The sequence below is a fragment of the Trichoderma reesei genome, assembly GCF_000167675.1.
Source record: "Trichoderma reesei QM6a unplaced genomic scaffold TRIREscaffold_1, whole genome shotgun sequence".
Lineage (NCBI taxonomy): Eukaryota > Fungi > Ascomycota > Sordariomycetes > Hypocreales > Hypocreaceae > Trichoderma > Trichoderma reesei.
The window spans coordinates 2,492,947-2,508,890 of record NW_006711148.1 but is presented as its reverse complement, the minus strand read 5'-3'; the positions used below and the strand labels follow the sequence as shown (position 1 = coordinate 2,508,890).

At 51.1% G+C, this 15,944-nt stretch overlaps 6 protein-coding genes across 6 annotated transcripts in view; 3 read left to right on the top strand and 3 right to left on the bottom strand.

Moving 5' to 3' along the window:
* Window positions 1–521: 521 nt before the first annotated feature.
* TRIREDRAFT_54502 (uncharacterized protein) lies at window positions 522–2,482 on the top strand (the record flags this gene model as incomplete). The annotated part of the gene is made up of 3 exons (XM_006961751.1): window positions 522–598; window positions 682–1,000; window positions 1,178–2,482. The coding sequence occupies 3 exons, from the start codon at window positions 522–524 to the stop codon at window positions 2,480–2,482; spliced, it is 1,701 nt and encodes a 566-aa protein (XP_006961813.1).
* Window positions 2,483–2,894: 412 nt separating this feature from the next.
* On the top strand, window positions 2,895–4,066 carry TRIREDRAFT_2036 (uncharacterized protein; the record flags this gene model as incomplete). The annotated part of the gene is made up of 4 exons (XM_006960882.1): window positions 2,895–3,045; window positions 3,107–3,372; window positions 3,436–3,714; window positions 3,791–4,066. 4 exons carry the CDS (start codon window positions 2,895–2,897, stop codon window positions 4,064–4,066), a joined length of 972 nt encoding a protein of 323 aa, XP_006960944.1.
* A 961-nt stretch (window positions 4,067–5,027) lies between these two features.
* On the top strand, window positions 5,028–7,121 carry TRIREDRAFT_53903 (uncharacterized protein; the record flags this gene model as incomplete). The annotated part of the gene is made up of 8 exons (XM_006961750.1): window positions 5,028–5,128; window positions 5,188–5,345; window positions 5,406–5,510; window positions 5,588–5,947; window positions 6,001–6,189; window positions 6,248–6,557; window positions 6,630–6,731; window positions 6,797–7,121. 8 exons carry the CDS (start codon window positions 5,028–5,030, stop codon window positions 7,119–7,121), a joined length of 1,650 nt encoding a protein of 549 aa, XP_006961812.1.
* A 1,654-nt stretch (window positions 7,122–8,775) lies between these two features.
* Window positions 8,776–9,461, bottom strand: TRIREDRAFT_103050 (uncharacterized protein; the record flags this gene model as incomplete). Its single annotated transcript, XM_006961290.1, has 2 exons — window positions 8,776–8,994; window positions 9,075–9,461. 2 exons carry the CDS (start codon window positions 9,459–9,461, stop codon window positions 8,776–8,778), a joined length of 606 nt encoding a protein of 201 aa, XP_006961352.1.
* A 2,787-nt stretch (window positions 9,462–12,248) lies between these two features.
* Window positions 12,249–13,629, bottom strand: TRIREDRAFT_103049 (glycoside hydrolase family 28; the record flags this gene model as incomplete). The annotated part of the gene is made up of 5 exons (XM_006961289.1): window positions 12,249–12,498; window positions 12,558–12,642; window positions 12,702–12,831; window positions 12,891–13,313; window positions 13,378–13,629. The coding sequence occupies 5 exons, from the start codon at window positions 13,627–13,629 to the stop codon at window positions 12,249–12,251; spliced, it is 1,140 nt and encodes a 379-aa protein (XP_006961351.1).
* A 1,652-nt stretch (window positions 13,630–15,281) lies between these two features.
* The window catches only part of TRIREDRAFT_103048 (uncharacterized protein), a gene marked incomplete at both ends in the record, with an annotated part of 1,002 nt that continues 339 nt past the window's right edge, over window positions 15,282–15,944 (bottom strand). The window contains one exon of the mRNA XM_006961288.1: window positions 15,282–15,899. Coding sequence (XP_006961350.1) covers window positions 15,282–15,899 — 618 coding nt within the window. The remainder of the gene's footprint in view (window positions 15,900–15,944) is intronic.

Below are 15,944 nucleotides of genomic sequence, written 5' to 3'. Positions count from 1 at the left end.
TGACTAGTCGGTACGGGAGCTAACAGGTGGCTGTCATTGCCCCTATAAGCATGGACTTACACTAGGGTGCAAATGCGGTGGCCCTCTGCGTGTTGGTAGACTGCTGGGTAGACAGGTAAGGTAGTGAAACCCGTCTTTTGGCACGTCCTTGTACTGTCTCAGCAGTGTCGCATGTCAGCCCTACAACTACTGCTCTACATGGAATGGCAAGCAACTTGATCCTACAAATCCCAAGGAAGGAATTGCTTGCTACTTTCACAGCGAAACATGTCACATGATGGAGTACTAGATGGGTTCAGCTCGTCGTGCTAACTCCATTTGCCTTGGCCCCAGTCTGGGGTGCATAGGTTTCTCCAAACTGTTTCCCCAGCTTTCGTACGCAAGCTGTGCCATCCCATCAAGCAATACTTTCTCCTTCTATCATCCATAAACACAGTGATCCAGGGTTCCCAATGGACTTCCGTGAAGATTTATAGCTCTTTCTTTCTCCGAATACACCAATTCCTCCCTAACATGACAACATGAACTCACTCTCGCCACAACGCACCGGGCCGGCCAGGCGCTACAACAGGTCGCGATGCGGATGCTTGACCTGCAAGTGAGTCTTGTCATATGGCAGCTTCCACGGCTTGTGCAACGCATAGGGCAGTGCTGATAGACTTTGTCTTGCAAATGACACAGGCGCCGCAAAGTGAAATGCGATGAGCAGCGGCCAAGGTGCTCCCATTGCGAACGTCTGAATCTCGAGTGCAAATGGCGACCGCTTCACGCTTCTGCGTTGGCAAAGCAACGGCAGGACATCAATGGCGAGAGCGACGTCGCGTCTTTGAGCCATCCACTGGACGTATCGCCATCTACTGATCCATCGCCCACGGCAACTGGTTTGCGGACTCTGCAGGCTATGGATGAGGTGTTTGACTACGCGAGCTTCATGTGGGATCCGGGCAGCAGTCTGTGGCAGCAGGAGAGCCCTAACATGGCGATGCCCACGAATACGATGGTAAGTGTTCCTCAATTCTGCCGCTAATCGGCATCTACACAAGTCGTCCAGTTCTCTTTTCATTGGGAAGCAAGCGTCGAAGAGAGGCAAAGATTTCTGATGATCCTGTAGGAATTCAGTGCGTCCGCCGACGGGCATGCGGATTCCCGCATCATGGATACGTTTCCCGATGCTGAGGCAATCCAAAACAACGGAGACAAAGCCATAGATCAAAATGCATTCACCTCGAGCGAGAAACTGATGGACTTTTTTGCCAAATCTGCTACTCCGCCAATCCTTGCTGGGGTCGAATCCCAGAAGAAATGGTTATCCATTCGTCAGAGTCTCGTCGCAATGTCCAAGAGCTCTCGCGTCCTACGTTGTGCCATCTTGGCATTCTCAAACACTCTTCTATGCCGGAGTAATCTGTCGTGGGCATTTGACGACCAAAGCCACTATCAAGAAGCGACCGTGGAAGTGGAGGCCCAAGGTCACGACGACTCTCTCACTGGACATAGCCTGGCTCGCGAATGCCTGCTCGCCGCCCTGTTCTTCCTGAGCTATGTCGGCATCATTGAAAGCAGGCTCGATACTGCTCACCGATACCTGAAACAAGCGTACACGATTTTTCAGAAGGGAGACAAGGCCTCGTTCTCCCATGTGGAGAAGCAAGTCCTTCTCTGGATCCGGCTGCTGGATGCTCGCGCGGTGTCTGCCGGGGGTGAAGGGCTGTTCTTATCCCAAGACGATGAAATGGGACTCGTAGAAGCCTCGCCTGCGAGTTTCGACGCCGAGACGGATGAGGGTTCGAGGCGGGAGGATGCTTCTTGTGATGACATTGAGGACGTTCTGTTCCAAGTACTCTATCAGCCCGGCATTGTCTTTTTCCAAAAGGTGCAGAGCTTCATGGGCCGCATCTCCAAGATCGATCCTTGGCACCGATCAAGAGGCACCGTGGAAGACGAGATCGAGGTCATGAACATTGGCGCCTCCATTGCCGCCGACTTACGAACGCTGTATGACCAGCGCCCGCCGCTGATGGACTACGCCGTTGCAGGCAAGCTGTCGGAGCCTTACATCTCAGCAAACCTGGCCTTTACCATCACAAGAGCCTTTCGCACGTACTTGTCCAACTATTACGCCAGCAAAGTGCATCTTCACCGCGTTGCGTACAAACACCTGCCGCTGACCAAGGAGGCGACCGATGCGCTTGGGCAGATTCGCAAGCTCGCGCACCAGATCTCGTCGGATCTGGCTCCTGAGGATTCGCTGCCGGTGAACATGCTCTGGCCGCTGCTGATGCTGGGCGTGGAAGAGCAGGATCCGGACGAGAAGGCGTGGATTCGAGCGCAGATTGTGAGGATGGAGGGCGTTGCTGGGAATGCGAGAATAACGGCGCAGGTGTTGGAGGAGGTGCAGGCTCGTCAGGAGGCGTCCAAGGCGCGTGCGGATATTCGATCTGTGATGCATGCGGTTTTCAATTCATGCTTTGCCATCTTGTGATCGGTCGGACTGTTACCGAACTGATGACGAGTAAACGAGTGACGAGTTTAGCGAAGGTTGTCTCTCGTCGGGTCGGCAATGTCGGGAATAGCCTCTTGTCGGCAACGGGATCCCCACGCTCGTCGCCTCGACTGTGGCTATAGTAAAGCGATCCAATAGATATCTAATCATCGGATGTCAAATAGAATACATTGCATCTTCTCTATTTGGAATTTCTGTTTTGGCCTCAAGATTCTTCAATTGACTTGATCTGTACACGACGCGATCTCATCATCCTTGCCGAAGTAGTATATAAAGCCTTTGGGTATCAATTCAGAGCATTCGTCCATAGCTCATTCAATTCCAAAGACAGATCGAGTATCTCCTCATCGACAACTTGAACTGGTCCTTTTGTTTATCACCTTAAATAACCATGGGTTCGTTACAACAAGCAGCCAGGCCGTTTCCGCCCGGCATCCATGTGCCCAGTCTCACCTGGTTCACCAACGACGACTCTCAAGAAATAGACTGGGATTTACAAGAAAGACACCTGGACTTTGTCATCCGCTCTGGCCTTCATGGCAGTAAGCGCACATTCATTCATTCGGCGATTGAGTACTAGCAGCTAACGTGAGTCATGTCCAGTTGTCATCGCCGGCACCAACGGCGAAGCCGTGACGTTGACTCAAGATGAAAAGCTCAAGCTCATCAAGTTAACACGCCGCGTTGCTACTGAAGTTGGAAGGCCGGACGTTCCAATCACTGTCGGATGCTCTGGACAATGCACACGAGACGTCATTGCCGAAACGAAACTCGCCAAGGAAGCGGGCGCAGATTTCATATTGATGCTTGTGCCCAGCTATTTTCATTTCGCAATGACCAAGGACGCTATAGTCGCATTCTTTGAAGAGGTACTAAGAACTGTTTCCACCTCTCTGGCATGGGGGAGTTTAAGGCTGACGGAAAGTCGAAAGGCAGCTGATGCGAGTCCGCTACCCGTCGTGATATACAACTATCCCAATGTCGTCGCCGGACTCGACGTTGACTCGGAAATGCTCCATCGCTTGGCGAAGCACCCGAATATCGTCGGCGTGAAGCTGACATGCGGCGGCATTGCCAAGGTATCCCGGATTGCCGCCTCATACACTCCCAATGAGTTCAGCGCTCTTGCTGGCCAGAGTGACTGGTTGGTACCAGCCCTCTCAGTCGGGGGCACTGGTGCCATTACCGGCATCGCCAACCTGTACCCCAAGGTCAGTCTGACGAGCAGCTTCTGTTGGTTCAGCTGTGAGAAGCCACTGATGCTAACAATGTACTGTGCTCCACCAGACATGTATACGAATCTACGACCTCTTCGTCGCGGGCAAGGTGAAAGAGGCTACAGCACTGCAGCTTGAGCTCGCAAAGATGGAATGGGGCTTTGCCAAGGGCGGCATCAACGGGACGAAATGGGTAGTTGCAAAGCTGCGTGGCTATGAGGAAGAGAGCTGCCACTGTCGTCGGCCGTACCCCAAGTTTGAGAACAGCGAGCAGCAGAAATGGATTGTTGGAGTGGTTGGAGCTCTGGCACCAACAGAGAAAGGCATTGCGGTGGAGACTATATGATGGGAGAAGCGGCGCGAACATGGGCATTGAAACTATGTTTATAGAGGAGGGCCAAACTGAAGGACTCGAGATAGCAATAGCAATCTCAAGAACATTGGCACATGGACTGTAGTAGTTGTCAATGAGACTGGCCTTGGTCTCACTATTGTTTACTTCTCCCCTCTGTGCAAACATGCTCTACTCATACGATAGTCTGCCTCAACATTCACTTGACCAATTTTCTAACCTTGTCTACATTGCTTAGACCGAGGTAATGGTAAGATAGGTATCCAGTCGTTGACAATGAGTATAGCTGATCTAGGCAGTCATAGTCTCGCCCGAATTCTCGAGCCAACGGCATCATTAACCAAACCCATAATCATGTCAGCTCATATAGGGAGCCGATCGGCTCGGATATCGGGTACGTCGCTTAATTGCGATTTACATCGGTCAATTCCCGTCCTTGTTGGCTTCACCTTGCCACCTCTCTTTCTATAGCGCTGCGCCACCAGCAATAAGTCGTCGGCAAACCGTGTAGACTCTTTGTTCTAGGACAAAGTAGGCTTGATTAGCCCCAACCCTTGCCGACAGAAGTTGCAAAGCCGCTCGTGACCTTGACTACCCAGCAGTTTTGGTTCTTGAGGATTTCGTGCGAGGAATCTCTGATCTTCTGTTCCTCGTCTGCCTCCGCATTTTCCCCGCACGACGCCACTCGCCAAAAGCTGGGGTATCGTGTAAACGGTTCGAGAGAATCCCCGGATATTCTCTGCTAACTGGCGAAGACCCCACCATCTTGCTCGCCAGATCCGATGGCACCAAGTCGAAGGCGATGAGAGACAGACCGCAAGTTTTCCATATATCTTGAACAGCTTCTTCCTCTGTGGTCTATCATTGCTAGTTCGCAGATGGCCTCGAGACTGATAGTCGCACAAACTTCGTTTCAGTTGCAGAGCAAAAAGGCCTGCTACTAGCAATATCCATCATGGGCGGATTCCGTGCGGTCGAAGATAGACCGACGCCGAAGGAGGTGTACAACTGGCGGTTATACCTCGAAACCGCCATCATCGCCACCGGTTCTCTGCTGTAAGTGCTCTGTGCTCCAAAGAAACTGGACAGATGCTTATTCTGAGCCTCTGGACCAGCTTTGGCTATGATGGCGCCTTTGTCGGGACGACGATTGCTCGCGCCAGCTTCAAGAGGGACTTTGACATTTCGCCAGCGGATGCCAACAGCATCTCTAGCAATATCACGTCTGCATTCCAGGCGGGTGCCTTTTTTGGTGCCATCTTCTGCTTCTTCAGTAGGTCTCAACAATACCCCCGAGACATACCTGGATACAAGGTGCTGACTTTGACAACAGTCACGGAAAAAGTCGGCAGAAAGTGGGCGCTCTTCATCTCCAACGTCGTCTTCCTGGTGGGCGCAATCATCATGACTGCAGCGACACACTCTCTATCCAACATCTGTAAGTCCAGTCATCTTTGGAGCAATCAATACCTCTCTCTCCATGTCCGAACAAATCAGACTGACTCTGAATGGAAGATGCCGGTCGAGTACTTACTGGCCTTGCGTGTGGCGGCATTACTGCGACTGTTCCGAGTTACATCGCCGAGCTCTCCATCCCTTCTATCCGCGGTATCCTCACGGGCCTCTTCGAAATCGCCTATCAGATTGGCTCGGTGATTGGCTTCTGGATCAATTACGGCATCAACGAGACCATGGATGTAAATTCTACAGCCTCCTGGCGTATCCCCATGGCTGTCCAGATTGTGCCATGCGGTATGTTGCTGATTGGAGGCCTGATACTCCACGAAAGCCCGCTTTGGCTCTTTAGAAAAGATAGAGTCGAAGACGGAACCAAGGCGCTGGAGCAGATCCGACGCATTCCCCGCGATCATAAGTGTAAGTCAACTTGAGGCAGATGGGAAGAGTTCCGCTAACTGGAGGATCTGTAGACCTACAAGAGGATGTACAGATGATCCGAGGCCGTCTCTTGGAGGAGAACAACATCGCCAGTAGATACGGGACTGGTTCGTGGGCACTGTTCCGAGGAGCTCTATATGAGTTGTCGCGAAAGGGCATGCGGAACCGCATCATTCTGGTCTTTTGCTCCTTTGCTCTGCAAAACATGTCTGGAGCTGCAGGTGAGCCATCACAACATGGAAGAAAAATGCGTTCCAGCTTACCAACACCGTACGACAGCCATCAACTACTATTCGCCCACGCTCTTTGCCTCTCTTGGAATCCAGGATGTCTCTCTGTACACCGGCATCTACGGCCTTGTCAAGGCAGTTGCGTCAATCATCTTCTACGTGTTCTTGATTGACATATGGGGTCGTCGGCACCCTACCATCCTTTCATCAATTGCCTGCTCGCTCTGCCTTTGGTTCATTGGCGCGTATGTCAAGATTGGACACCCAGCCGACATTATCAAAGCCGGACAGGAACTTTCGCCGTCCACTGCAGCTGGTGGCAAAGCTGCGACTGGCATGATTATGATATACTCCGTTTTGTATGTTGGCTTGACTTTCTTATTGAACGCTTTGGCTTTGTTCAGGCTGCTAACTGGGACCTACCTATTTAGCTGGTCGTTTGGCCTCAACGGTATTCCGTGGATTGTCGCGGCTGAGATCTTCCCTGGAGCTCTGCGCAACTTTTCCGGTACATGGGCAGCTCTTTGCCAATGGTAAGCTTACTTTCGCTGGCAGACTTATGCCTCTCGACCCTAACTGACTATCTTTCGAACTGCAGGCTCACCCAGTTCGTTATTACCAAGGCCTTGCCGTACATCTTCTCTTCTCTTGGCTACGGCACCTGGTTCTTTTTTGCTTCCTGGATGCTGCTCGCCACCGTCTGGGCCTTTTTCTTTCTGCCTGAAACCAAGGGCAAGACTTTGGATGAAATTGATGTCATCTTGTACGTACAACCCGTTGTGGTGAGCTTCCAGGTCGCCTTCATGTTTGCTAACACAACGTTTCACCGCAGTGGATACAGCGAGGACAGAAGGGAGTTTTTCCCAGGGCAATCCAATGGTGAAGTTATCAAGGAGGACGCAGAAGTGTTCACAAAGGATTGAAGATCTATAATGACTTTGCTCTAATACCATGTCTTTTATATCGCCCGATTAATAATGATATTCGCTTCGTCTCCTACACCGTGTGCTACCCCACGGTCATTCGTGGAGATTCCACCTGTAGATAAGCTGGAGGCATCTGAGTCAGTGTAGAAATCCATCTGGCTGCTGCCTGGATGGTGGTAATCTGTCGTGAAAGAGAGGCATGGCTCTGCCAATACCATCCGTCAGACGATTGGGTGAGACGAATGACATTCGATGCCCAGCCGGTACGGTCCGCTCCTAGTTGAGCTCGCAATCTCCATGTAAGCCGGATCGACAGGCTATTGCAAGTGCATGTAGATACCTAGTAAATATACAACCTCTCTGGAGGCTAGGTAGATCAGAGAGATCAGAATAGAAGGTTGACCCCCCAGCACACAGATCAGTCGCCAAGGAACTCCAAAAGCGCGATATCTACACTCACACGGCGGTTTCTTCGGATAGCGTGCAGGACGGAGTGTGGCAAATGATGTCGCGGCACTCAGTTTGCTTTGACTACAACTTACCTTACGTTACAACGAAGGTCTACACATGCATTACCCGTTCCTTTCTTCGAGAATGTTGATCGCCAGGCACGGATAGCTGTGCAGTCCACCAAGGATGATCAGTGGAGTGACCAACGACTTTGACATGAAAATCCGGGAGATCGTCCCGACAATGTTCGACCTTGGATTTTAGAGCCAATTGGTATGTCAATCACACCAAGATACAAACACATGCTATTTTATCCGAGTACAACTGTGACAGGGTGCTTAGTTGAAACCGGCCATTGGTGGTGTGGTTGTGGTGGTGTTGTGACCGCTGTGGAGGGAGCAATTCGGAAGAACATGCCCATCATCGTAATCTCTAGCGAGGCTGCATTGCCGAGGACCCTACAGGGAAGCTGCATGAACCCGCATGGCTCCTGGGGTTCATCTCGGTGACGAAGGAAAGAAAAGATGCCCTGATGCCGCTCGGCCCTATTCGACAGATAAGATTCCCGACACTATCAATCAAGCAAGGGGAGAGGCTGCTCCACCGTCAGCTTACCCAGCATCAAATAGGAAGTTGCCAGAGGGCGGAACGATTCATGCCTCGGACGACGTATGTGAGTGATTTCTGTCTGGATTGGCCAGCATGGGCGTGGATTAGGCGCGCTTCTTGACCGTTCGACGCTATGTTTGCCCCACGGTTTTTGTTCACACTTGCGGGACATTACAGGGACCGGGCAGGGGTCCAATACACGTTTAGATATGGTGTAAGTCGTTTGGAGGCTCACGGCTCAAGCCCACTTGCCATGAGATTAAACGGACAAAAGAGGCAGCTGGTTGCGGAAAAGAATAACCACGGCTGCCTATGACATTCACAGAAGTTTGGGGCTGGTTGTAGCATGAAATGATTCCACAACGAAGCTTGAAGCAATACTGACTTGAAAGGATGTATTTACGTTTTTCCTAGATATAGACATGACCTCTAGGTAAGGATTTCAAAGAGCCACAAGGGCAAATATAGACAAGTGAATCCAAAGAGCAGAAGCAAATTCATCATCATGCTTCATATCCTTCATCCCACATTTCAACATATTCCCCCCTTTTTGTTTCGTGAAGTTCCAATCCTTTCTCATCTGTAGAAAGACTTAGAAGACCTCGCCGAGCATGCGGCGAGCGACGTCGCTGACGTAGCAAGGAACGCCGAAGCCACCAGCAGCAGTGCTGAGGTCGCCAGAGTTGACGCTGCCAGAGTTGTACTCGCGCAGAGCAGGGTAGATGGAAGACTCGGCCCACTGGTTGCCCCAGTCCTCCAGGTTGCCCTTGAAGTGCTGGGTACCGCCGTTGATCATGGCAGAGGTGTCCTCCTAAGATGGTGTGTTAGAGATCATCATACAGACATAACAGATGTAAGAGTGCGTGCATATCATCAAGTGTCTGCACATACCTGGGGAAGGCCGTTCTGGCCCTGGAAAGAGGGGCAGCCCTCGCACTGCATGAGACCGCAGTCGTCGCCGCCAGTGCACGGGACACCGACGTAACCGCTGCTCTCCTGGAGGATGATGGCGAGGATGACACGCTCGTCAACGCCAATGGTGGCGGCGGCGTTGCTGATGGCGACGTTGATGCGGCCGACATCGTCCCAGGTAGAGCCGGCGTTGACCATGGACTGCTCGTAGCGGCCAAAGACCTCAGTCCAGGGAAGCCACTGGCTCATGGAAGGGAAGTTCTGCCAAGGGCCGTTGTACTGGCAGCCAGCTCGGGACTCGAGGGGGAAGGCGAGGACGGCCGGGACGGCGGCCAGAGCGGCGAACATCATCGTCTTGAAAGCCATTGTGTTTTGATGGAGGAAGTTTGAGTGGATTTGAAGAGGGCTGCTTGGCTGGTCCTGTTGTTGAACTGAGTTGTCTTGAGGTGAACTGCTGAAGAGAAAGTGTCGATCATGGACAAACTTGGCCTCTTTATACTTTCTTTCCTTCACGATGGTGTTTTTGCTTCTTTCTCAAACGGGAAGCTCGAGATAATGCAACCGTCAATACTATCCGGCCTCCCACTGACAAGGCTCCCGTAGGGCGTTTCTGCTCAAGGCACCCTGATGGACCGTCCCCTGCAAGAAGACTTCTGACGTGAGTCGGCAATCCGGCATCACGACGAGCGTCTAGCAGGACATCTAGGGCTGATTGCCGGACGAATTAATGGTGGCATTGTTGCCAATGGGGCAGCAGCAGAGAGCCCGGGCAATGTAACCTGCGCAGCAGCCGCGGAGGCAAAGGCGGGCAAATCGGGCATCAGCCGCGCGTCTGAGATTCCTCATTGGCGAGCTCGAAGCATGGCAGGACAGGCATCTTCCTTGGATAAGAATCGTACCCTTGAAAGATAGTCTTGGGCGATGCCGTAGTAGTATCACGAGACTCCGGGCTGGTCTTGGACCAATAGCCGAACTCGCGCCATCAGCCTGTGCCTGGAGTTGCCGCTTTTAGCAACGGCGTCGGCTCGCTTGTGGAGAAGGAAAACGTGCTAGCTAGCCTGTTGCAGGCATATTCACAACCCATGTTTCACCTTGAGGCTTAGAGTAGTAGCTATCCAACGGTTGAGGCTACCGTAAAGTTGCCTCGTGGGCGATATGGGGAGTGCAGAGCGAGTAGTACTTCCACTTGGTCATCCCAGTATCAGTCTTATCCAGCCAGCGTTGCTTCATGGATGAGTCTCCGAGAAGCTTTGGCCAGAGGTAGGTAATTTGCAGTTTACTGGCCAGGGTTGATAAACGTCGAACTTTAGTTACCGATATCAACCCGGGGGGGGGGGGGGGGGTGGCGGCTGCTATCGTCTAATCAGGAAAGCAAAAATTTTGTTGTTGAGTAAATGTCTCTCTTGCAAGTAAAGCCTCGTGGAAACTTGCTTCCGTTCGTCCTTTTAGCCTCCTACATCCCAAGAGAGGCAGGAGATAACAACAGAGAGCATTTTTCCTCGGCCGCGGGTGGCCATCGACCACTCATGGATGCTCAACCATCCCACGAGTTGCCCAGCTATTATTGAGAGTCCCATAGAACGCTTGGGTTTAGGTCTCCCCACTAGATGGTATAGCACTAATCACGGTCTTTACAGGAAATAAAGAGAATGTGACTTGCAGCAAAAAATTAATATGTATTACGCGTGTAAGAACGACGCCCGCACAGTCATGCAGGACTGGTTTACAACCCCATTGTTACATCGTCTCTTGCCTGCCTGATTTTTTTTCCTGGATTCTAGTCGGGAATATCTTCTCTTCAGCCTTGCGGCCTTGGCCTTGGGGTCGATGGCAAAGTTGCCCACGTTGCTTCGATATTCTTAGAGCTGACATGCATTTATATTGACTTGATCCACCTGCCATATTGGGTCTCACAAGGAAATGACCACAGCCCGGGCTAACGCTTCTGGGTTGACTTGCCATTCCTGGGCGTTTACAGGTGTGTAAGTGTCGAAGACGGTAGACTGGAGGAAGATGTATGTGTAAGGTATGTTAACTTTTTTTTTTTCGCGCCGAACTCCCGAGTGAGGCTGTCACAGGATGGCAGCTTCCGAATATTACATGGCGATTACATATTAGCAATGGAATCAACGCAGCTTTTTGGGCAAGAGAAAAATGGCTCGCTGATGCCTGGTGTCAACACCATGCATGCTGACTGTGGATGATTGTACGATTCTCCGCCTTGTGAGTGAAATGCTTCTTGAATAACTACAGTTATTTCACTCAGCAATGATAAAAGGTGTACCTATGGTCACACGAAACTACCATGAAAATCTTTGTCTGGCTTGATTTGATTGGCATCAACTAAAATAGGTACTCTGTTTACCCAATTGTGCGTAGATGAGACAACTCTCTCAGCCGCTGTTATAGAGTATAGAAGCTTACAATACCACGGGACTATCCGAGGTCACTCATCGGACCGTCGCATCAGATGCTGAGGAGAAAGTTAGTTCGGCGAGTCAACATTCATTTACATGTAATTTGTGGCATGTGATAGGGTGACTCAAGCAATCTTCACGGCCTTGTCACAATGCAGTGCGTATGCGCGCGCCCTCTTTCGAGCCTCAAACTCCGACTTGGGCCAATCAGCCGTTCCTTAACGAGCGGCTTCAGTGCTCGGTGCTTATTCTCATCTACAATCCACCAATGCTGATGCTGTGGTGGGGTATAGAGGTCTGACTGCTAGAGTCACATCAGCACATACAGACATATTAAAAGATTTTGAGGCACCACGCGATGCAGTCGCTTCAACTCTGTATGGCTATTTCCAAAACTCATCACACATAGGTCTTACACCCGGTGTTGCGAGAGGCGTCATTCTTCACGGCATTCTACCAGTAATCAGTGACTGATACAATGCCCCCAAGCACCCCCAGGGTTAGGGTTGGCTTTTAGATTTATACTACTACACCGCGCTATTGGTGCTTTGTGGTACGTGATTTGAATATATGTAGACATCTTGGTCCATCAATATCAATGAAAGGCCGTATATTGTCAAGGAACACTTAGAGCCAGCCTGAGTATGTAGTATTCTTGAGCATACCCAAAGACCAAGCTGGACCATGAGGCCTAGTAAGCCCTCGTTCAGTCAAGAAAGTACATCAACCTCGGTGTTTAACAAGTAGCAGGACTCGGCACATTCTGGCAGCTGCCGTACTTCTTTCCGCCAGTGACGACGACATTGCTCCAAGTCCAGTTGGAACAAGCTCCACTGCCACAGACGATGGCAATGTTGTTTCCACTGGATACAACACCGTTGCTTCCAGAGATGTTCTGCAGCACCAGGTTGGTGATGGGGATGCCGCTCGTTGGGCTTCCATGAAGATCACCACCGTCGTAGTTTTGCTCAATCAGAATTCCGTAGCTGTTATGAAGTGTCAGAGGAGGCCCAGAAACTGCGTCCAGATTACATCTTTGACTTACCCTGTGATCGAGGACAGAGTAATGCCAGTGTAGGTGACTCCCTTGATGGTGCCAGTTTTACCGGCGGTGGCCTTGATACGGATGCCTGAAGGCAGGTTAGATTAACCTCTAACCTTGAAAGTCTTGTGTGACAAGTATACTGACCATTGGCTGATTTAGTGACCTGCGAGTTGGAAAATGTGACTGTTTGGACTGTGTTGTCGTCTCGACCGCCAACACTGCCGATTGACAAGCCGTGGCCTCCGGAGCAAAGACCCCCAGTGAAGGTGATGTTCTATATCATGTCAGTCAAATGCGCCGGCCGCTTCATCTGTTTGTTCGGCTGTTTCTTACCGTGCCAGAATTGACAGCAACGCAGTCATCTTGGTTATAAACCTTGGCTCCGCTAATCACGACATTGGAGCTAGAGCCAATATCAAAGCCGTCTGTATTGTGTCCGCCACCACTATCACCAGCGCTGTTGTCAATTGTCATGCCAGTAATAGTCAGCCCATTCACACCATTAACGCTGACGGCCTGAACTGGCGTGTTCTTGATATACAAGTTGGTGATGGACGAGGAGGTCAGATCATGGGCAGCAAAGAACTTGGGCTTCGTCTTGCCGCCGTTGCCTCCTTGGCCATCCCACCAACGGGCGCCATCGGGGTTCAGAACAGCACCGCTGGCGCCTTGGATGGTGATGTCGTTGCCTTCGATCTGGAGGAGAGGGCCGGACCATTCCTTGTAGCCCCAAGTCGTGGTGCCCTCGAAGATGACCTACATATATCAATCCAAGTCAGTGACATCTCATGGAGATTTATCTCATTGTTTCGATGCTTACGGTCGTGCCATCGTTCAAATCACTGAGATCGAGCGTCACCCCAGAAGGAACGGCAACGTTCGAGAGCACAATGGTCGCACACGACTTCTGCGACTTGCTCGCCGACGATGCGCCATTGGAGCCGGAGAAGGTGCAGGTGGTGGCTCGATCTTCGAGCTTGGGTGCTTGGGTGACGGTGGGCGGAGGCACAGCGTGAGCTTGCACGCAGAGTGAAGCTGTAACAGCTCCGAGAAAAAGTGATAGCTTGAGCATGTTGAAGTTCTTGTGATGCCTTGTGATATTCCTTCTTGCTAAGATGATGGCTTCACATCTTCTTCACACTCCCTCCAAAGAATCAAGCATCCTTTTATAGGCTTCAACCCCCCCCGTAATTCAGATCGCATGTTTCCATCTCAGGCTGTTAAGAACAACAGGCTGTAATGTCGTGCAGGAGCTCCGGGGTTCGTATTCGCTGCCATAATGAGGTTGAGTCCACGAGCGCAACCCAACTTGACGACAGTCGCGCGGTGTTGAGGACCTTTGCGTAATGAAATACAACAGTATCGAGGCACGGTATGATGGAGTCATGATGTTTGCAGGCGGTTTGTCCTAAACCCCGGAGTTGAAGTCCGATGAGCTCCCCGCTTTCCACCAACCATTTCTCTCTTTGATGCAGTTGATCGACTGTTGAAGCAGCGAGAGCCAGAGTCCATTACACAAGGTCTTATTTAGAGTTACAGCCGCAAATTGATCTTCAAAAGCGCGCCAATCCAAGGTCTGGACATTTTCCCGGGCCGTTTCGAATATGTCGGTGCTTCGGTCTTTGATTCACCGGAGTCTCGGTTCAATGTCCGAGCTGCAGCATGAGTCGCGAACCTCCTCTAGGTACATAGTCATCAAACTTGCCTCGGGATCCGCCCATCAAGCTAGGATGACTGCAGGGTAATCGTCGGGACCGACCGTGACAACTCAAAAAGGACACGATCTCCTTGCAGGGCCGGTCTAGATTCCCATCTGCTTTAGATGAGTTATGTTTGCTTCACGACGAGTTGCTGGCAAGCCTTGCCCTAATACGACAGCTAGATGGCCCTTGAACGTGCATTCCTGCGCCGTTGGCAGCCAATCTTCGTCTTCCTGGTGTTCACCACTGTCTTCAATGCAGTGTGCCATGTGCCGCCCGATTATAATCCTCATGTCGTTCGTCTACATGAGGCCTTGACTAGCTTCACAACTCGGGCTCAGGCCACAGTGGAGCTTTTTGCACCTTTGTCCACTATCGTTGGCTCGTCACCTAATGGTCGAGCATTCCTGGCTGTGGCATCTCACATTGCGTGGCCGTTAGTTGGGCTTGTCTTTTGCAATATGCAGCGGAGGCATAGGACTTTTCCTCTGAGCAACTCTTGAATGCAGGCAATGCTATATGCCTCCTTGGTTGGCATAGCATGGCTTTGTGGCCCTGATAGACCCCAACAGACCCTCTCACTGGTAGGATACCGTATTGCTTTCCGGTCACCTGTCACTAGGATCAGGACTGAGCACTTTTCGATGGCTGAACGAAGTGGCTGATGCAAGCCTGAACATGTTTCTTGTGATGGCGATAGCCTGGGAAGACCATTCCTCAGCTTCTGCGCGTAGGAACTTGACTCCATTTCCAACCTACAGCCCTCGTCGACACTGTACTTTTGATCCTACATCTCACCACTGTGACTGGACGGTCTAGTATGATCTGATGGGAATGATGGGATACATTTCTACAGCCAGCAGCATCAATCTATTGTGTCACCTATGGGAGTATGATATGCTGGGGACAAGGATGCCGAATTCCTCTCGCATGGATGGGCTTGTAGGCTTATATGGCTTGACAGAGTATACGATGGCAAAGGCATAGACGAAGTGCCTGAGAGTTTTGTCTTGATTGACGATGCTTATCGTACTAAGCCCATTCTAACGACATCCTTTCTGAACATTTCCTCCGTCTGCTCCTCAAAGTGGGCGTAGAAGCCCAGGAACTCTTCGACACTGTTGTAAATATCGCTACCCCAGCCCCCATCAAAGATGCCATACCGCCACTTCCATTCTTTATTGCCATCGTCCTCCTTGCTGGAACAATAAATGGCGCAAGAGCCACACAAATCGAACGGGCCACCGCCAGTCACAAATGCCACAGCAATCTCCCAGGTTTCCCACACCTCTGAAAGTGCATCAACTCTATCCCCTGCATCATTCCAAGCAGGGAAAATGACGGAGCCTTTTAGTCCTCCCACGCCACTGTCCCCAGTAGGAGTTATAAACTCAATCATGTTCGCGAAGCAGTAGTACGGCAGTCCTGGACCAGTGATGCCATCGACCAGCGTACAGAGGCATTCCAAATCGGCCGGGGGGAATTCAACCACGTCTATGTTCTTTTCCGCAATTTCTGCCCTGACGCTGGCAAAATACTCTTCTCTCAGCCTTAGATTGATTGGACCGTTGGAAACTCCATCTAGCCCGGCCCATTGGATTATATCATTGCGCACATCATCATTGAATATATCTCGCGGTTGCTTTACGGATTCGGGAAGATTGATGCAGAGATAGCGGTCTCTCAG